The sequence below is a fragment of the Harmonia axyridis genome, chromosome 2, assembly GCF_914767665.1.
Source record: "Harmonia axyridis chromosome 2, icHarAxyr1.1, whole genome shotgun sequence".
Classification (NCBI taxonomy): Eukaryota; Metazoa; Arthropoda; class Insecta; order Coleoptera; family Coccinellidae; genus Harmonia; species Harmonia axyridis.
This window is the reverse complement of record NC_059502.1, coordinates 29,644,318-29,663,156: the sequence shown is the minus strand read 5'-3', so window position 1 is coordinate 29,663,156 and position 18,839 is coordinate 29,644,318. Positions and strand designations below refer to the sequence as shown.

General features: G+C 31.1%; 1 protein-coding gene across 1 annotated transcript in view; it reads left to right on the top strand.

Moving 5' to 3' along the window:
* The first annotated feature begins 4,750 nt into the window (after positions 1–4,750).
* The window catches only part of LOC123672966 (transcription factor Sox-9-A), a 34,082-nt gene continuing 19,993 nt past the window's right edge, over positions 4,751–18,839 (top strand). Inside the window, exon 1 of the mRNA XM_045607335.1 lies at positions 4,751–5,240. Within this exon, the coding sequence (XP_045463291.1) occupies positions 5,014–5,240 (227 nt within the window). The 5' untranslated portion in view covers positions 4,751–5,013. The remainder of the gene's footprint in view (positions 5,241–18,839) is intronic.

Genomic DNA, 18,839 nt, shown 5'->3' with positions numbered 1-18,839 from the left:
CTGTTTTCAAGCTATAAGAGAAAATTGGAAAATGGTGTGAAATGAAAAGTTTTCATAACGTCTTCATTATTGGAGTTATTAACATGAAACAAAAACATCCTAGAGGCTCTTTTTTCAGTAGAATCCATTAGTTTGGTCATTAATTTTTTATTGCCATTAATCGAAAAATTTTGAGACAACGTTTACTCATATCTGTAATATGAGAAAGAAAGGTTTGATAACGAAGTTTGAACCGAAAATTACTAGAAATAATGGCATTTTTTTATTCGATTGTCCATACCATTCGATTGTTCCAAACTGGAGGTACGATGAAAAATAAAAATTCCTTGAATAATTTTAAGAATAGGATGTCCTATACATGGGCTCGCAAATGCTTTGTTTTCAAGATACAGGGTGTTTCTTGTAGTCTTACTTTTTTGTGATCCATATAACAGTTTATCGAATCTTTATTGATCTTTTCTACAGATTTGTAAATAAGTACCAAAACTTATATTTAATTATTTATTCATCACAGTTCACTGGATCTTATAATAATTTGAATTTTCCTGAGGATTCCTGAAGAATTGTTAGACACGAACCGACAAGAAACCATAAAGTGTATTACTGGACCACAGTTTCTTTTTACATTTTTCTAAACTACCAGTGGTTCACCAAAAAAAAGTTCTAGTGGAAAGAAGCTGGCACTCTTCCAGAAAAAATATCACCCTGTGAGTTTCATTCACATGATGAAAACTTAAAATTTGAATATCTATGCTAAATTAAGTTAAATATCTTGTGAAGGGGAGGTGTTATGAGGAAAAAACTTGAACTTCAACATTTGTATCTCGAAAACAAATTGTTTTTGGACCCATGTTATAGGACTTTATTTCTTAAAATGACCCGAGGAATCTGTCATTTTCGTTTGTACCTCCAATTTAGGAACACCCTGTATAGCCAATTCAAAACTGATGTCTTTATAAATAAATTAAAATTTGAATGAAACACACTGAATTGTAAAACACTGCACATACAATTTTTCGATACGAATAACTCAGTTCAGTTCTTTGATAATTGCAGTATAGAGAGCTGTTTGAATTTTTTTCTCGAAATCGATTACAGATACGATGAAACTTCAACAAAAAAAAAGTTCAGTACTGAACCAGAGTTTTTTTGGAATATCTATGCCGATTCGAGTTAAATTTCTTTTGAAGGGAAGGTGTTATGAGAGAAAAACACCTGTATCTCAAAGCGTTTGCAGACTCATGTTATAGGACTTTTTTCTTCGAATGATCCGAGAAATCTGTTTGTCAAATTGCAATTTGAATGGAACACAATAAATTGTACAACACAGCCCATACAATTTTTCGATGCGTATTACTCAGTTCAGTTCTTTGATAAGTGCAGTGAAATTTTGTGACGAAAATGATAAAAAACCGAAAGCAACGAGTGAGTGCATACCGATGACGAATGCAAAAATCACAGATGGCAAAAGAAGGGAGACGTCGACAAAACGGGTAGATAATGGAAAATAATAAGCCTCGGACATAGACGTGCTCGTAGTACAATAGAAATAATCATCTCGAAAGCGACAATAAACTCATAAACCGTAAAAGGGTCAGATTTTTGCTGCCGTGTCGATTTTAAAGAAAAGTAAAAAGAGTATCGGTTCATTTTATGGAAGAATTTTCGTTCTTCATCTTTAGAAATTCCTAAAATGTTATATTTTGGAAATCTTGTGGGCAGGGGTTTATTCCCCCAGAACTCCCTATCTCTACGCCCTTGAGGGGATGAAATCTCAAACCCCTTCTTACAACTATTATTTTTGGTTTACGAATCCGCTAAAGACGCTTATTTTGAATCACTTTGTTTGTATGTATGTTCTATGTGTTCATGTTCATTGTCTTTCATATTCATGATATTCTACAAACTCATTAGCGAAAACTAGCGAAATTTTTTTGTTGTTCCTCGGTTAATGAATAAAATTCAATCGGTTCAAAAACGGAAGTTTAATTTGCCCTTTTGCGACACAATAATTGACCGAAGACCAATATATTCATCTTACTATCATATTCAGCGAAGATTATTTTTTTTCAAACGATTATGTTTATAAACAAAAGTACCTATAGGATTTGGAACGAAGAAAATCTTTGATTCCGAAAAAAGTTATAGTGTTGTATGCTATTCGTTCAAGCAGGATTGTAGATGTTGGGGGGGGGGGGGGTGGTATTGGGGGTAATTACCCCCCAAGGCTTCCAAAATATAAAATTTCAGAGTTCTCACCAAGACAAAGAACGACAATTTCTCCATAAACACGATCTAATAATCAATTTTCTTTGTAATTCAATGAGCTATATATCAATGAAAAAAAATTGGCTCAAAAAGGAACGGCATTTGTCATTAGTAAAGGGGAGAAGTGAAAGGATTTCCTTCAATCTGTATCGATAATGATTACAATGATAAACACTATGTGTGGAAATTCTCTGTTCTGATTGTTGAGAGTACCTATATATGTATAGCAGAATAGTTATTTATAATACAAGTGCAGAAGGCATTGATATTCTTCCACGAGTTCAAAATTCAAAAACGAGCCACGAAGTGGCGAGTTTTGGAATGAACGAGTGGTAGAATGAGCCTTCTGTACGAGTATTATACATTATTTTCTCTAATTCATTGCATTTTTATTGAAATTAATGAAATATTTCCATAAATATCATTTAGTGATCTTTGCATTGAAAAATGTTGGTTGGCAGAACTGATTTCTTTAAGGCAAATTGATGAATTGACAGATAAAGCCGTGGCGGAAAGTTCGGAGTACCAACATATAATAATGAAATATAACCATGAAAACTGTGCGTTTCTGATATATTCTAGCACGATTTTGTTCTACAAGATGTGGAAGAATGAACGGAATAACCACAGAATTAAAGAATAGTTATTTATAATACAAGTGCAGAAGGCATTGATATTCTTCCACGAGTTCAAAATTCAAAAACGAGCCACGAAGTGGCGAGTTTTGGAATGAACGAGTGGTAGAATGAGCCTTCTGTACGAGTATTATACATTATTTTCTCTAATTCATTGCATTTTCATTGAAATTAATGAAATATTTCCATAAATATAATTTAGTGATTTTTGCATTGAAAAATGTTGGTTGGCAGAACTGATTTTTTTAAGGCAATTTGATGAATTGACAGATAAAGCCGTAGCGGAAAGTTCGGAGTGGCAACATAGAATAATAAAATATAACCATGAAAACTGTGCGTTTCTGATATATTCTCGCACGATTTTGTTCTACAAGATGTGGAAGAATGAACGGAATAACCACAGAATTAGAGAAATACATTTCCATTCCTATCTAACCAATTTAAATTTCCTCTCTATTTCATCACCTGGATCTGAGAAGGGTGTCATCAACCATGGCTACAAACAGTCCAAATCATATACAGTATTTTATGCATAAGAAGTTTGATCAGTGGCGACGCCAGCTTTCAAAAACAGGGGTGGCCAAGGGAGGGCCAGATTTTTTTTGGGGGGCCATAGTAAATCGAAATTATAATTATTCTAATTTTGTAATTATTTAAGCCTTATTATGTCAAATTTAAGGTGGGGGGGGGGCAGCGTCGCCAATGAGTTTAATAACCGTTTTATATTATCTTCTTCAAAGTAAAATAATGTTTTGAATCTCTGATTTGTGGGGTTTTGCGCTCTTTGTGAAACTTAACCTCTATCCCGTTCACTACATCAACCATATTGCTTTACAAACCACAACACACCTTTTACTTCGAAAAATAATCTGCCACTGACAAACAGCAGAAGAATTTGCTTCAAACCAAAAGTAAATGGTGAATTTTATTAATAACCATTTATTCCAGTTACGAGCGAATCATGTGAATTCTATTGATTATTTTTTCCATTTAAATAAAAGATAGAAGGACTTGCTTCATTTTTCGTAAATGGAAGGTTTTTCTACCTTATATTAATATGGGCCATTTTTGTTCAACGTAATCGGAAAAAATTAAATCTTAATTGGAAGTAAATTCATAAATTTGACAGTTCGATGGTGCTTCGATTCTAATTATGAATTTATTATAGGTAATTTGTTCTATTAAATTACATAGTGAAGTATTGTGAGCTCACATACCTCAAATTGAAAATATAAAACACATTTCATGAAGTTGTGATATTATTCGCATTGTTGCTGAGTGCTGAATAATTCTATGTTCGGTTTCCCATGACAATCATGCCGTTAGAAAGGGTCATTAATTATTGATTTCGTTGAACTGATTTATTAATATGCGGTCGGCGAAAAAAAATAAAAATATAATTTAATAATTAGTTGTTCTTTAGAATGAAACGAAAATATTTCGGCTGCGGATCAATGTTTGTGTTTTATTTCACATCAAATCACTATTTGAATCACCTTTTATTATGGATAGCCGAACTCGCAATGATGGAATCCGAGAAGTGTGCCATCTTTATATAAATAACTCAATTTAAACATAGATCAGCCGCTGAAAAAACATCTCGGTACGAAGACACGAGCGATTAGCCACGATCTCAAGTTGTCGTAGACTTGATTACACCGTGTCCCGCTAAGTGTGAACCCAAATGAATAAAAAACTGGATTCTGTCTAGAACCAATTGAAATGCGACGAGGCGGACTCAGCCGAGTTCACCACCTCTCATTGGCTAGACTCAACTTACTTAAGTTATGCCGTCTAAGACGTTCGAGAGAGATGGAAGGATTGTTCTCACCCTGTCCAAGCTGGGAGTTTGAGTCGTCAGCAATCATCTAATCTTTAGTGAGTTATTCGAAACAGGCTCGTTCAGTTTCTCAAAGCACTCATTGATTCGTGTAGTAGAAAGACGTGTCGCGATATTTAACGTGCACTCATCAAGAACACAGACCGCCATTGTTATGGTTTGACAGTCAGGTGGTTTCAACGTATTCATTCATAATTTCGTCTTTTGAAAAATAAGTCCTTACATTCGCGTAAATATTTGACGTTCTTTACCTTTGACTTTTATCCCATTATGTTGCCGTCGCGATCGTCAAATGTTTCAGTTTCGCCATCCGTCGCAGCGAACAATGTTTCGGGAGCTACTGTGAGCACTCTTCAGGATAATCCGTCGTCCGAGGGTTCTGGTGCTATCGAAGTTGTAAAAAAACCTATTCAACTGGACAAAAGTGAAATTAATGAAACAGTAACTAAAGTTCTGCAGGGTTATGATTGGGCGACTATGGTACCCATTGCCTCCAAGTGAGTAACCAGTGTTCATTTTTGCTATATTCAATGCTCAAGTGATTCGATAATGATTTTGGAAAACAATTTTGTGCATTTGAATATTTATACTTCTTGTTTTTCTATTGTAGACACTTAGTATATAATATACAGAGTTTTTTAAATAAATTGTCGGAAGTACTCCCAAGAGTCCCAAGGGATTCGATAATGATTCTAGAAAACAAAATTGAACATTAGAATATTTTTAATTTCAGTTCTTAACTGTAGCATCATAGTATGTACCTACACAGAATTATTAGAATAAATTGCCAGAATTTGGCTATCAACACTACTAATATGATTTCGTAAATACAACAATTATATATTTCACGTTGAATTGGTTGAAGCCCAATGTCAGAATGATATATAAGATAATCTATAGCTGCCTAATGACAGTATTGTCTTAGTCAATTTCATTTCATACCTGTATAATATATAAAATTTTTAAACTAATAGGTATCAATAGTTGTTAAATTTTTTTCATAGCATTATTTCTATTGAATAAGATATATATCAGTGCTAAAATACATGAATAAATTGTTTCACATATAAGCATCTAGGTATTGTATCCTTTCTGTGAGTGATGCAACAAAGTTCGATTTGCGAAAATTTTTTGCTTTTTCTGCGTCTTACTTTTTAGCTATTTTATACCTGATGTATAATGAGATGAGATGAGAAATATAAGAGAGTTAAAAAAAGAGCTAGCTGATTTCCTGATAATCTGCGAACCATATAACATTCAACAGTTTTATAAAGTGTGCAAATAATTAAGAAATTGGGGTTTATTTCATCTTTAGAATTATGTTTCATTATAATTTCATTGAGTATGTGAATTAAATTTATAACGTCACTCTTACCGCAGAATTGTAAATTTGCTTTGAGAAATAAAGGGATTCAGCTTTGGCGAGAAGACTGCGAAAAAACGATTGAACAATAAATATAGAAATATTGGAAACAATAAACCCAAATGGTCATTATCCATAGCAATTTCACAGAAACTACATTATTATAGTTGTGACGAAAAAGGAAATATAAAATATTGTGGCAAAAGTTCATTAAATGAAAAAAATTAATTGAAAATAAAATAATTCATATTCAAAGTTGAATTGAATTGAAATTGGTCCTGAGAAAACAAGAACATAAAATCGTGAAATTACAAAGAATGCGATAAGATTTACGACATTTCTCGATCTTAGTTATTTCTTTTCTATCCAAAGATTGCTTCAATACTATTTTTCTGAAAAATTAATAATGGCTCTATGTAAGGCAGATTTTCAGAGGAGTGTTAAAAATTTTCATTCTCATCTCTCTCAGACAGAGTCAGAATGCCGGATTTATCAGCATCAATTTCGATTCACAGAATTTAAAAAAATATATTATAAACACACAAAGTACGAATTTTGAAAATTGTAGAAAAATTAAAATATTTGACAATATTAATATATAGGACAAATACTTAATATTTCAAGATCTCTACATTACAATTGCTGAACGCTTTGTAAAATATAATAATGAATACAATTTTGTACGATGATATAATAAATGATTTTGCGAATTTTAAGTCTTCCAAAAAGGTTTTGTAACACTTTTATAATTTAAATTAAACTAAAATACTAACAGATAATTTATAAAAGAAATTTATTGTCTTGTTTTTTAACTGTCAGTATCTATATGAATAAATATATCACCGTTCGCCAATTGTATATTTTCTGTGTGATATAAAAATATCTTAATCATGTAAGTACCACAAAGTAAGTAACTATACTTTCTATATTATAAATATATAATGTAGGAATTGTATAGTTTTAAGACATTCTTTATCTTAATTTGAAAGTGGTACATGACTAAGATATTCTCTGCTTAAAATAATGTTTTTTGATTTTCAATGATACTAAGTTGATGCAACGTGGATGAAAAGTTAAGAATTTTATTCATAGAAAATATAATTGATGATTGATACTAAAGTATCAAAATTTAGAGGCGGCAAATCTGTAAATCCGCCACTATGCTTTCAGATTATAACAACGCTTTTTGGAAACCGATTACATAACGATATTTCAGTAATTATTTCAGTAATTGGCTGAAACAAAAACAATTACCAATAATAATGATTATTATTTCTGAACATAGAATACAATCGAAATTGAACTCAATAATTAATGAATATTGTAATGCAATGAATACATTTTTGGTAATAATAGTAATTCGAAAAAAAAAAATAAATTTCTATGCTTGCCATACAAAATATTTTCGGAAGAATTTTTTTCTTCACATTTAAAGCGTTAAATTGAAGTTCGCATATCTGCACACGGAATTTAAGCAGAATATGACGAATAGTTTCTGTAGGATCATGCATTTCGAATTTTTTGTCTTGTGAAGAAATGAATATTTTCCTTTCTCTCTCGAAGTAGCTTATTGTCCTTTCCAAATTGAATCTGAATATTGCCAAAAAATATAATGACATATATCATTCAAAGCAAAAGATTCAAGCCCTAGTAAGTACATCAGGAGTTTATGTTCAACTTGAAATATGAAATAATATGTATTATTTAGAATTCATCGAAAATAATAAAAATATTTTTTAAATTATGAATGAACAAATTGGACTGTATTATTCTTAAGTATTCAACATGCTCAAATAATAGATAACTATCTGAAATCTTACACATTTTGCATAAAGATCTAAATTTGTTCTCCATCTGTAACATATTTTATAATCTTTCTTACTTTTCTTATGCCTTTTTTTGTACCCGAATCCTTTCAAATACTGTACAATTTTAATAATGATCAAATATCAATAAGTAACGGCTGAAACAGTACAATAGTCGAAATGAAGCCTTTTATGAAAAATACTAAGTGTTAAAAAATGTTTTTTTACGTTTTGGTGTAGAAAATAATAGAAATCAAAGAAAAAATGCAATCCTAATTTTATGAGAATAAATCTTCAATCTTCGAAGCTACTCCGTCTTAAGTTAAGGTATAAATATGCTTATCAAATAAACTGAAAAATATATCAGGAGATACATAAGTAATCTAGATAGCACGAACGACATATCAACCAGGGGGTTCGGCATTTCACAAGGACCAGGTAGAATCAAGAATTATAGCTTTCAACGGAAGTGAGGTGTTTGGCTGTTTGTCTTTCACAAGTTAATTTGTTGATAGAGCTTGTAATTTGCAAAGGAACAAGATGGATGTATTTCTTTTAGAGCACTAAATCTTCATATAATTCAATATAATGATGATTGCAGTATTTGCCTTTAAAGTCGGTATTTTTTGACAGATGTCCTTTTGCCCAAAATTGTCATATAAGCCGTGCTAAAATTCTGGGAAAAGAGTGTAATCATCGCAATTACGTAAAAAACCTAAAAACAAGGTTTGGGCCCCCGACGTTTTAGATGAAACTTTTGGAGCAAAAAAACATTCGATGCCTTGAATTTTGTCGTTCATGGTGGATAGTAGTAAAAATAAGGGGAAGAGTATTTTTCTTTGGTAGTTGGAAGGAAGAAAATGTATGATGTAAACTTACACATGAGTTTCTTTGCAGAATTTTTTATATAAATCTAAAGCTTCACTCATTAAGACCCTGGTCTTACCAGTAAAAACATATTTTTCCTCCGATTGACAGCAAATATTGATTTTGCATCCACATATCAATCAGCAAAGTATTACTTTTCCTGTCTAGGTAGCAAAGTAACTACTTTCCTTCTTAGGCAGCAAAGTGATTATTCTCAATGCGAATAAAACATTCGATATTTTCTGACAATCAATATTTTTTGCCATCTTCTTTATTTCTAGATACATGATACATATACTCATATGCTCCTCCAACTTTTCAATACCTTTTCCATAGAAGATTCGTCTTTGCTCTCGAAATAGGCTCAACCTCGGCAATAATTTTTTAGATCCAAATTTCTCTCACTAGAGCATTCTCTTGAGGTCTCTGAAAGCCAATAATCACTGGGGGGTAGATCTGGAAATAAGTTTGGTTAAGCAATTGGAAGCGCAATTTTATCGCAAGTTTGTGACAAAGAAGGTTTTATTTGAGGATGGTGGTTCTTTGTCCAGGTTTAAATTGAGCTTACCACCTTTCAACCGTTCTTTTTGATGGTGCAGAGTCTGAATAACACTTATCAAGCCATTGCTTTGCTGGCACAGTATTTTCCAATCAAAACACAATATTTAATCAATACACGAATCTCATTTTTATTCATTTTTAAAACAACAACAATTAGATTAGAACATCGAAAATAAATATCAAATCTGAAAGATGACCCAACCTTGATTAATTATAACGTAAACAACTTGAAAAAAAAAGTATCGACAACCTCCTTTGTAGAATGATAGAACCTTTGATTGTTTTCAACAACAGTTGCATTTTTCGGTATTCTTCTTGTTTGTGATTCAATTGTATTTTCATTCGATTGCATCAATATAATATATCGTAAAAATTGTGCGGCTTTCTTTTTGCACACGTGTCGGTTATTTTTGAATTTTGCGTCGAACATCAGAATTCAAAGTGTTTCGTTCATCTTGGTATGATATATTTTGAAAGCAAAAGTTGGGAGAATTGCAATTTTCAGGTTGGATTATCTTTGTTGAATTTAATTTCAATAGGTTCATGTCTGTACCTCTTTTCCTATATGTAATGAATATTCAGTAGAATAGTTCAATTGAACTGTGGCGTAAAAAATGACATTCTTTATTGGAAAGTTGATATTGTAAAAGTATTGTTTCTATTCATATTGTAGAAGTCAAAGTAAAAGAAATACTGTTAAACACAGAAAATTACTTCAACAACACACATAACCGATAGTAAAGGAACGTTTGAAATCAACCCAGAAAGAATAAATCCAGAATTAAGTAGGAATATTTGAAATTGATCATGACCTAATAATCGAAACAAAAATCACTTTGAAGATATTTGTAGGCTACCTTATTCTAATATTCAACATCTGGTGACTACTTGGGAGGTAATTTCTTCACGGTGTTTTTCATCCATATGGTGTTATTGGTGTGAAATATCCGAAATTCCAATTGGCAATCCAATTCATCATTCACGAAATTTTGTCACCATGAAGACTTCCTTCCTTTTAGACATTTGAATTTAGTATTTATCTTTGGAATTATGTATTAGAGGAAACAATAGCGTACCCAGACAAAAGGTTTGGGGGGGATAAAGAAAAAACTAAATTATTCGTTTCCGATGTCCTTTTAATTTACAGACACTTCTTAAGATTGATTATCAATTGGAGTAGTTCGGAGCTTTTACTTCAGAATCTTATTAATTTTTACATGATTGTTCATTTTTATCATCAGTTAGGCATTTATAGCCCGTAAGTAAATAATGATTATGCTGTCGACCTTTGATATAACCGTTGGTTGATGAATTCGTTGATAAAATTTTTACACAATTAAATTATTGAGCATTGTGACTTATAATGGATATACCTTCCGGGGGAGGGGGGGGGTCATATATCCCCCTCTCTTGGTGTCAGTACTTGAAAGGATAATATCTGGAAATTACATAAAATATTGTTTTAATCTGATGGTACAAGAATTAATTTCACAAGTGATACAAATAGGATTATTGGAACACAAAGAAGAATAAATAACCAACGAAGAAGAAATAAATAATGGTTGAAATATATTATATAATATCAATTACTTATGTATCATGACCGGGAATCTATCATTTCAAAAGGCCTTTCAAAGGAATTCTCAATTTTTTTATTTGCTCGTTCCTGAAAAGAGTCTTATATAATTTCATCAGTATATCTGTAATTTTCGAATTTTAAGCCTCAAACAATAAGGTTCGTCACTGATTACGAATTCGTCTTTCTTTACAAGGCAATTTGCTTAAAGAATTGAGCGAATCTAGAATCCAAAAACTGATTATTGGGATTCAATATAATGAAGAAAGAATTCACATTCTGTGGAATCTATCCTACGGAGGACAGATAGAAAATTCTCTATAGAAAATTCGAATTGAAAAATTCGAATAATTCGAATTAAAAATGTATGTATATGTATGTTTACATACCATATCTGGGGTATATCGGTAGCTTTTAGTTATGAGATAGAGCTGGGATACAAGAACAGGAGCAAATCAATAATTTAATTTGTAGCAGATTCCGATATGATACTGAGTCGATGACGCATTGTGTAGATTCAACAAATATGTTAAAAAAATTCAGAAATGTCTGATTTTTCTGTCCTATTTTGAATCTCCCAATTCGAATTCACTACTCACTGCGAATTTCCCGAGTTTTGAAAACTCAGCCAAAATCATCTCAGGAGAATGAACTCCTGAGTTTATTTTTCAAAAATTGTTTTCCTTTCGATGAATTATGCAATAATTTAATATCTAGGCTACCTACACGAAATCTCAATTGTAATTCAAATTTGAGACAGATATTTTGTTTAATTTTTCTAAAAACGTAAAGACTGCAAAACAACTTAAGATGATCTGATAAAATGTAACGAAAAAAATTATAGATGATGCTTAAATCCCAAGAAAGCATGAATGACTTCCGCATGTAACTTATGGACAAAATTAATTTTGACCTTAATAATACCTTTACATAAAATAAAATTGCGGTACTTTCATGATTATTGGTAACTTCAATTATCTAATTTTCAAATATTGTCAGAGAATACAACGTCGGCATTTAATCAAATTCTTTCATTTCCATTAGTACATATATTGAGTATTTGTAGTATATTTAACTAGTCACCTCTTTGAAGTGAATATTTCCTGATTTCTTAACACTTCAAAATGAAAAAAGACACATAATGATGATCAATAGAAAATACATTAGCTGATATATAAAAAAGAAAATATGTAAATAGCTCAAATGTATGGATAGTTCTGGCTGACGATTTTACTGATTCAATGTTAAAGTGTAACAGTTTGTACATATTTCGTTTATATTTAACTTTGGAAATAAATCTTCTGGTACTGAAAAAGAATTTGGCAGACTCAATGCTTGCAAATAAATCCTGTTCATGCTAATTCTAATCTGTGATTTTAATTGAACGTTCTGGGAACCTACCTGTTGTAATTAGATCTTAATTAATTTGGAAATCTAATCTATATACACAAGGTGTGGAATATAAACGAAAGTCTGTCACCAGCAAAAGATTTATAGATCAGATAGGATGAAAATAGAACATTAACATTTGAATCTATTTACCAGTTGCAATATTTTTGAAAAGCATTAGACGAATTTCATTTAATTTCTATCAGATCTAAAATTTGTTTCCATCGATGAAACTAGTAAAGTAGATTTCTATGCGTCTTAGGTGAAATTTTGATGCATTATTTCCGATCTTTGGAATTGCATTATACAGGGTGTTCCTAAATTGAACGTACAAACGAAAAGGGGAGATTCCTTAAGTGAGTTTAAGAAAAAAAAGTCCCATAAACATGGGGTCGCAAACGATTCGTTTTCGAGATACAGAGTGTTGAAGTTTGAATTTTTTTCAAGTTTTTTTCTCATAGTATCTACACTTCACAAGATATTCAACTGAAATTTGGCATAGATATTACATTTGAGAGTTCTCACCACGTGACATGGCAATTTCGATAGAAGATCTACAGGGTGATATTTTTTCTGGAACACTGCCACCTGTTCTTCTGCAGAACTTTTTTTTAGTGAGCAACTGATAATTTGAAAAAAAGTAAAAAGAAGCTTTGTTCTTATACTAAACTTTTCGGTCTCTTGTAGTTTTGTCGTATCTACCAACGATTTCGAGAAAAAAAATTTTGAACGATTCTCTCGAAATCCTCGTGAAAATCCAAATTATGATGGGAAGGCCACTTTGTAAGCTGTGGTGAATGAATTCAGTGTGAGTTTTTATGGAAATTTCCTGATCTGTAGCGATGATTCATAAAGATTCGATAAACTCGTATAATCAACACAAAAAATGTATTACAACAAGAAACACTCTGTATCTCGAAAACGAAACGTTTGCGACCCATGTTTATGGGACTTTTTTTTCTTAAACTCACTTAAGGAATCTCCCCTTTTCGTTTGTACGTTCAATTTAGGAACACCCTGTATAATATTTCGAAAGATTACAATTTGTTATATGTGAAATATGTATATAAACAAAAAAAAAACCTGAAGAAGAAGAAAATTTCAAGTAGCCAAAGATTTAAAAAATGCACTCACATCTGTAAAAACGCCCACGGTATTTTTAACAACTTGACTGATAGATGTTCACGATATAAATGTATAATATGTATTTTCAATATGAACCGCTTCTACTAACATATAGAAAATTTCAGTTTTGAACGTTGAAAAAAACAGATCTAACGAAATTCGGATTTCTGTTTATATGCACAATAAAACGTCTGTCAAAAATTCTCTTCATTCGAAAATGTTGAAGCCAGATGGGGTTTTTATTACTGCGGAATATTTTTCGAATAGCAGAATTGCACATATTTATGATCCAACAATAAAAAACCCAGCATCTTTTGTTATTTCCGTTGAAAGCTTTGTCAGCTGAAGGAAGTATTTATAAGACGTGTTCAAGTACAACCATGATCATACAAAGAAAGATTATATTCCTTTGCATAATGGTGTTCAACTACTACCAACTACCTGATTGGGGGTGGCAATAAAATTCGAATAATGGTTATTTTTGAGAAACAACCCCCAATAAATGTTTTCTATATTGTAGTTGCCAACCAAAGTACTAAATGATGCTGGGTTATAAATAATAAAGAAAAAATGCATTAGGAAATATTACCTCTGTTACATCCTCCTTGGTATGACCCTGATATACATTCTACACAATTCTACTCTGAAAGAATCGGAAGCATTGAATTCGGATGAAAACGATCTAGGAATTTCAAAGTGGAAATCTTGTTTTCGTAAAAAATAAAAGTTTATACGATGAAAAGATCTTTAATGGATTCTGTCCATACTTGATGGAAATTTATTATCAAATAAATTCTCTTTTGTTTTATTTGATGCAAAGATCTTATACTTTTACTTATGAAAACAATCATAAAGCTCTTTTAGACAAAATATATTCTTAAGAACAGTTGATAAATTTGGTTCAAAGTGTATCGTTTTTCTCCAAATGTTTTACGAATTTATATAATAATATATTCGTATAACTGTCATTAAAAAATGGATATACACGTCAATATGCTCCATAATATGGTGTAATAAGGTCATAGCCCACCTTTCTTGAACAAATTTATTTTCTGTTTTGCTCTCATTTTATTTGTTAATTTTTTGACTCACTTCTTAATCGTCTCTAACACCACCTGGTTATTATCAAATTATAGTGTTTTAGCACTACAACTTTCAAACCAGAGGAGATAGACAAAATTTGATATCCCATTCTCTTTCTCTTTTTCTGAGAAACTAACAAGAGTAGTATTCATTTTTGGCCACTTCCTTTTGTTTTCGAGTTATAAGCAAAAATTGGAAAATTGGCGATATCGGAAAAAAATCATATCTCCGCTAATACTTATGATTTTAAATTAAAAAATGTATTGGCACTTTTTTTGATAGAATCCAGTGGCGTACTCATATTTTTGGCAGCATTTCCAAGTACGTAATATGACCCAAAGTTTTACAGGCACTTTTTTACGTAGAATCCAGAAGCGTGGTCGTCCTTTCAAAAGGGTTTTCAATTACGAAGCTATGATCCAAAGTTATGTTTTTTAAATGGGAACACTAGATTTCTGTGCCATTTTTTGAGAGCTTGATTTTTACTGATTTCACAAATACATATACAACATCGTATGGTTAATATTAATATAAATAATAGAAAATGTTGAACAACCTTATTAATTTTAGAGTCTCAATATTTCTATGTTTTTTTTTTATACTGTCAATTGACGGAAGAAGACTGCTCTTGTTATAGAAAGCTCTATTTTTCTGGGCTCATCAACAGTTGAAATCTTGAAATCTCCTCTGGTTGGTTTAAAACGAGGTTTAAAAGTAGTAGTGCTAAAACATCGAAATTTGCCCACCCTGTACATATGGATATGAGAAAGTTATAAATTGAAAAATCAGGAACTTCACAAACGTGAAGTCAGAAGCTTTTAAGCGCTGGTTCATTTATGCGCCAATTGCACTCTTGGAGACCACATAAGTGTATATACCTGAATGTGTTCTCCAAGGGCGCAATCAATGCTTGAATAAACGAGCGAAATGAATGAATGATTCGTCTTCAAAAGGATGAATTTCATTGTTTGAGACCATACCTAGCTCAAAATTCGAAAATCACAGATATTCTGACGAAATAATAGAGCGATCTGTTTCGAGAACGCAAAAAGGAAATTTGTTCTACAAGTTCATTGAATAATGACTAAATTTTTCATTAATGAAACACTGTATTCGAGGCCTTTTCATGTGTAAAAGTAATCATACTGTTTCTAACTAATATTTAATTTATTTTGTTATTGTTATATTTTATTCAAAATGATATTTTTTTATTTCCAATAATAGATATTAGCATAATATTTTTACATGTCTCCAATAATAAATATTACCATAATATTTATACATTATAATCGACATCCCAAACCTTATCAAAATATTGCAGAAATTAATTATTTTGAATGGCTGTCAAATTCTACCTATGCATTTTTCTTTTTAATCATCGAGACTCAATAAAGTAATCATATTATTATTGTCAGTTTGTTCATTATGATTTCAATTGCTAAAAATGTTTTTCTTGCTCTGACTGTCAGGTTAGATATTTATTGTTCGAATTTCAGGTTGATTCAGCATCAAGAAAAAACAAAATTCTCTCGTCTAGGAACTCCATAAATTGGTTATACACCATAACGAAATGTATCTTATTTCCTATATGTAGCGATAGTATCGGTCTGTGGAAAGATTCTTTTGGAGGTGCAAATTAGCGATTACCGACAAGAACTACCGCCTTGAAACATGATGAAATTAAAACTAAGTGGCTACTGAAACGGGCAATAGCGCTAATTAACACCAACTGTTTTAAAATTACTCATTAAGTTAAATAGAAGAACAGAATCTTGTGATGTTTGTCTTTCACGTTGTCTAATTGGGAGTGAAAACATTCGAACGGTGCAAATGGCTTTGTAGTGATATTTGAAATGTTCAATTCCACTTAGTAAGAATATGATGGACTAGAAATGAAAAGTGAACAAAGGATAGTGCCGCAAGAAAAAGTTTCCATCATGTCATCACTTCAGCATAAATCAGAACAACTGATTGATAAAAGATTCAAAGGGTATAATTATATTTTTAGTTAGTTAATGGTTTGAGACATTTTAATAAAAAACTAGTCACAAATTCTAGCAACAAATTCTCTCTCATCAAGAATTGTTATTTTTATTCAAGAAAAAAGAAATATTCGAAAATAATTGTTTCTTAAAAATCTTCACGTTTCTAAGAAAGGTACAAGGTATTTAAACTTTGACTGAAACAATATTATAAATAACTCAAATTCGTCGTTAAATTTTATATATAGATACTGAGGTGGAAAATTATTTGGCAAAGATTGTATTGTCCAAATGCTGGTATTCTCTAATCTTGAGAGGAAATCAACAATTTTACACAACGTTCTTGAGGCTGTTTCCATTTATTTTAAAAATTGTGTTACAAATCTGTCAAAATCGGCATGGCAGAGAGTTTATTCTTAGCGTTTGAGACCATCCCAGAGAGATTGTGATGAATTGATATATCGACATATTTTTTTATTCAATATACGTATATCCTTTCAAAACGTAAATTTTATTTTTTGAGCGAATTTCAATTTTTATTTATAAAACATAAAAGCCAAAAATTGTTTTAGTAGTAGAGTAGATATACAAGCTGTTCCTAAATTGGAGGTACAAAGAAAAATGAGAAATTCCTTGAATCATTTTTAGAAAAAAAGATCTTTCAACATGGGAACGAAACGCTTTGTTTTCGAGATACAGGGTACTTTTTTTGAGAATATTTATTAATCTTCGCTACAAAATGGATAAATTAGTACCAAAATATTACCAGTGGTCCACCAAAAAAAAAATGTTTTGGAGGAAAAAAGCAGGTACCTACTGTTTCAGAAAAACTACCACTCAAAATTAGCATAATATCACATGATGGAAACTTCAAATTGAAATATCTATGCCAAATTGGAGTTGAACATCTTAAGTAGGGAAAGTGCCCATGTTTATATGACTTTTTTTTCTGAAATGATACTAGGAATCAGTCATTTTCTTTTATATCCCCAATTCAGGAACTCCTTTTATAAATGAAAGAAAAATATTCATTGAAATGTATACGGTTGATCCACTCTAATTCGATGCCAAATGATAGGATCTCAGGAAATACAGCAGTAAGGAAAAATTGGATGTCATTTTTTAGAAATGAAAAGAACTCAAAATCGCATGTCGATATTTCGTTTCATTATCGAAATATGAACGGAAATCGGAATTGTACTTTTTCATGAGATAATCATAACTTCCAAATTCCAAAATGTGCGAAAACCTGTGAAACACAATCATTATCGATTTGAAATTTTTCATAGAATCTGATAGTTATGTTAAAAAAATCAGTTTTTCACAAATTGTTGAGTTATAATACAAAGTCGAAAATATATGTTCCCATTAGAACAAACAACTTTGTATTATAACTTAAAACCAAATGATAAACTGATTTTATACAGCATAACCATAAAATTCTAAGGAACATTTTTAAAACCTAAAAATTGATTTTATTTTATAGTGATAGCCAAAATGATGTGGAATTTATGTTCAGCTTCTTTAGCTTCTCGAAAAAAGAGCTCGAAAGTGTGGCATATATATTTTTCTCATTGCTGTTGTTTTGAAAATACCATCATTAGATTAATTTGAACCACTCTGTAGTGTGTCAGGTGTGGATAATCAACTGAACTTGAATTTGATCATTAATGATTCATTTCAGATATCAATTTCCTTGATTAATTGATTTTCATGAAGTAAAATCATAAAGTGTAAGCCAGTAGAATATAGCTTTCAGGTTAGAAAAAATATAGATTCTAGGACTCTGACGGGTATTGCATAAGGTTTTACTTCATAATGGAATTATTAGTTCATATCTTCTATAGATTGATTAGATGTGTGACACGTGACCCCGTTCCTACTCAATCGTGATCTTGAAATAGGGCCTTTAAATTATTCATGGGTCAAAATGTTTTCCATTACATCATTTATATTTGGTGTTGTATCCATACTCATACAAATCAAAATGAATTAAATGAAATATTTTAATACGCTTCTTTGAAATAACATTATATCTAGAAAGGTCCTTGAATATTCGTTTTTGTCCGTGATTGAATACTACGTCAACTTGACGTTTCAATGAAATTTCAGTTCACTGAAGAACTTTTTTGAAGTGGATCATTGACAATCATCAACCGATCAAAAGGTTGATCTGTTGAAGCCATTCAAATTCATTACCTTGAAATTCTGAATGATGTTTTTTGTAAATTTTGAGATATTTACGAGTTAGAGGAAAATGTATTTTGTTAAGGCTTTTTGTTGGTATGTCCCATAGAGTAATAAGCATAGATAGAGGGAGTATATGCAATTTTCACATGTCCCCC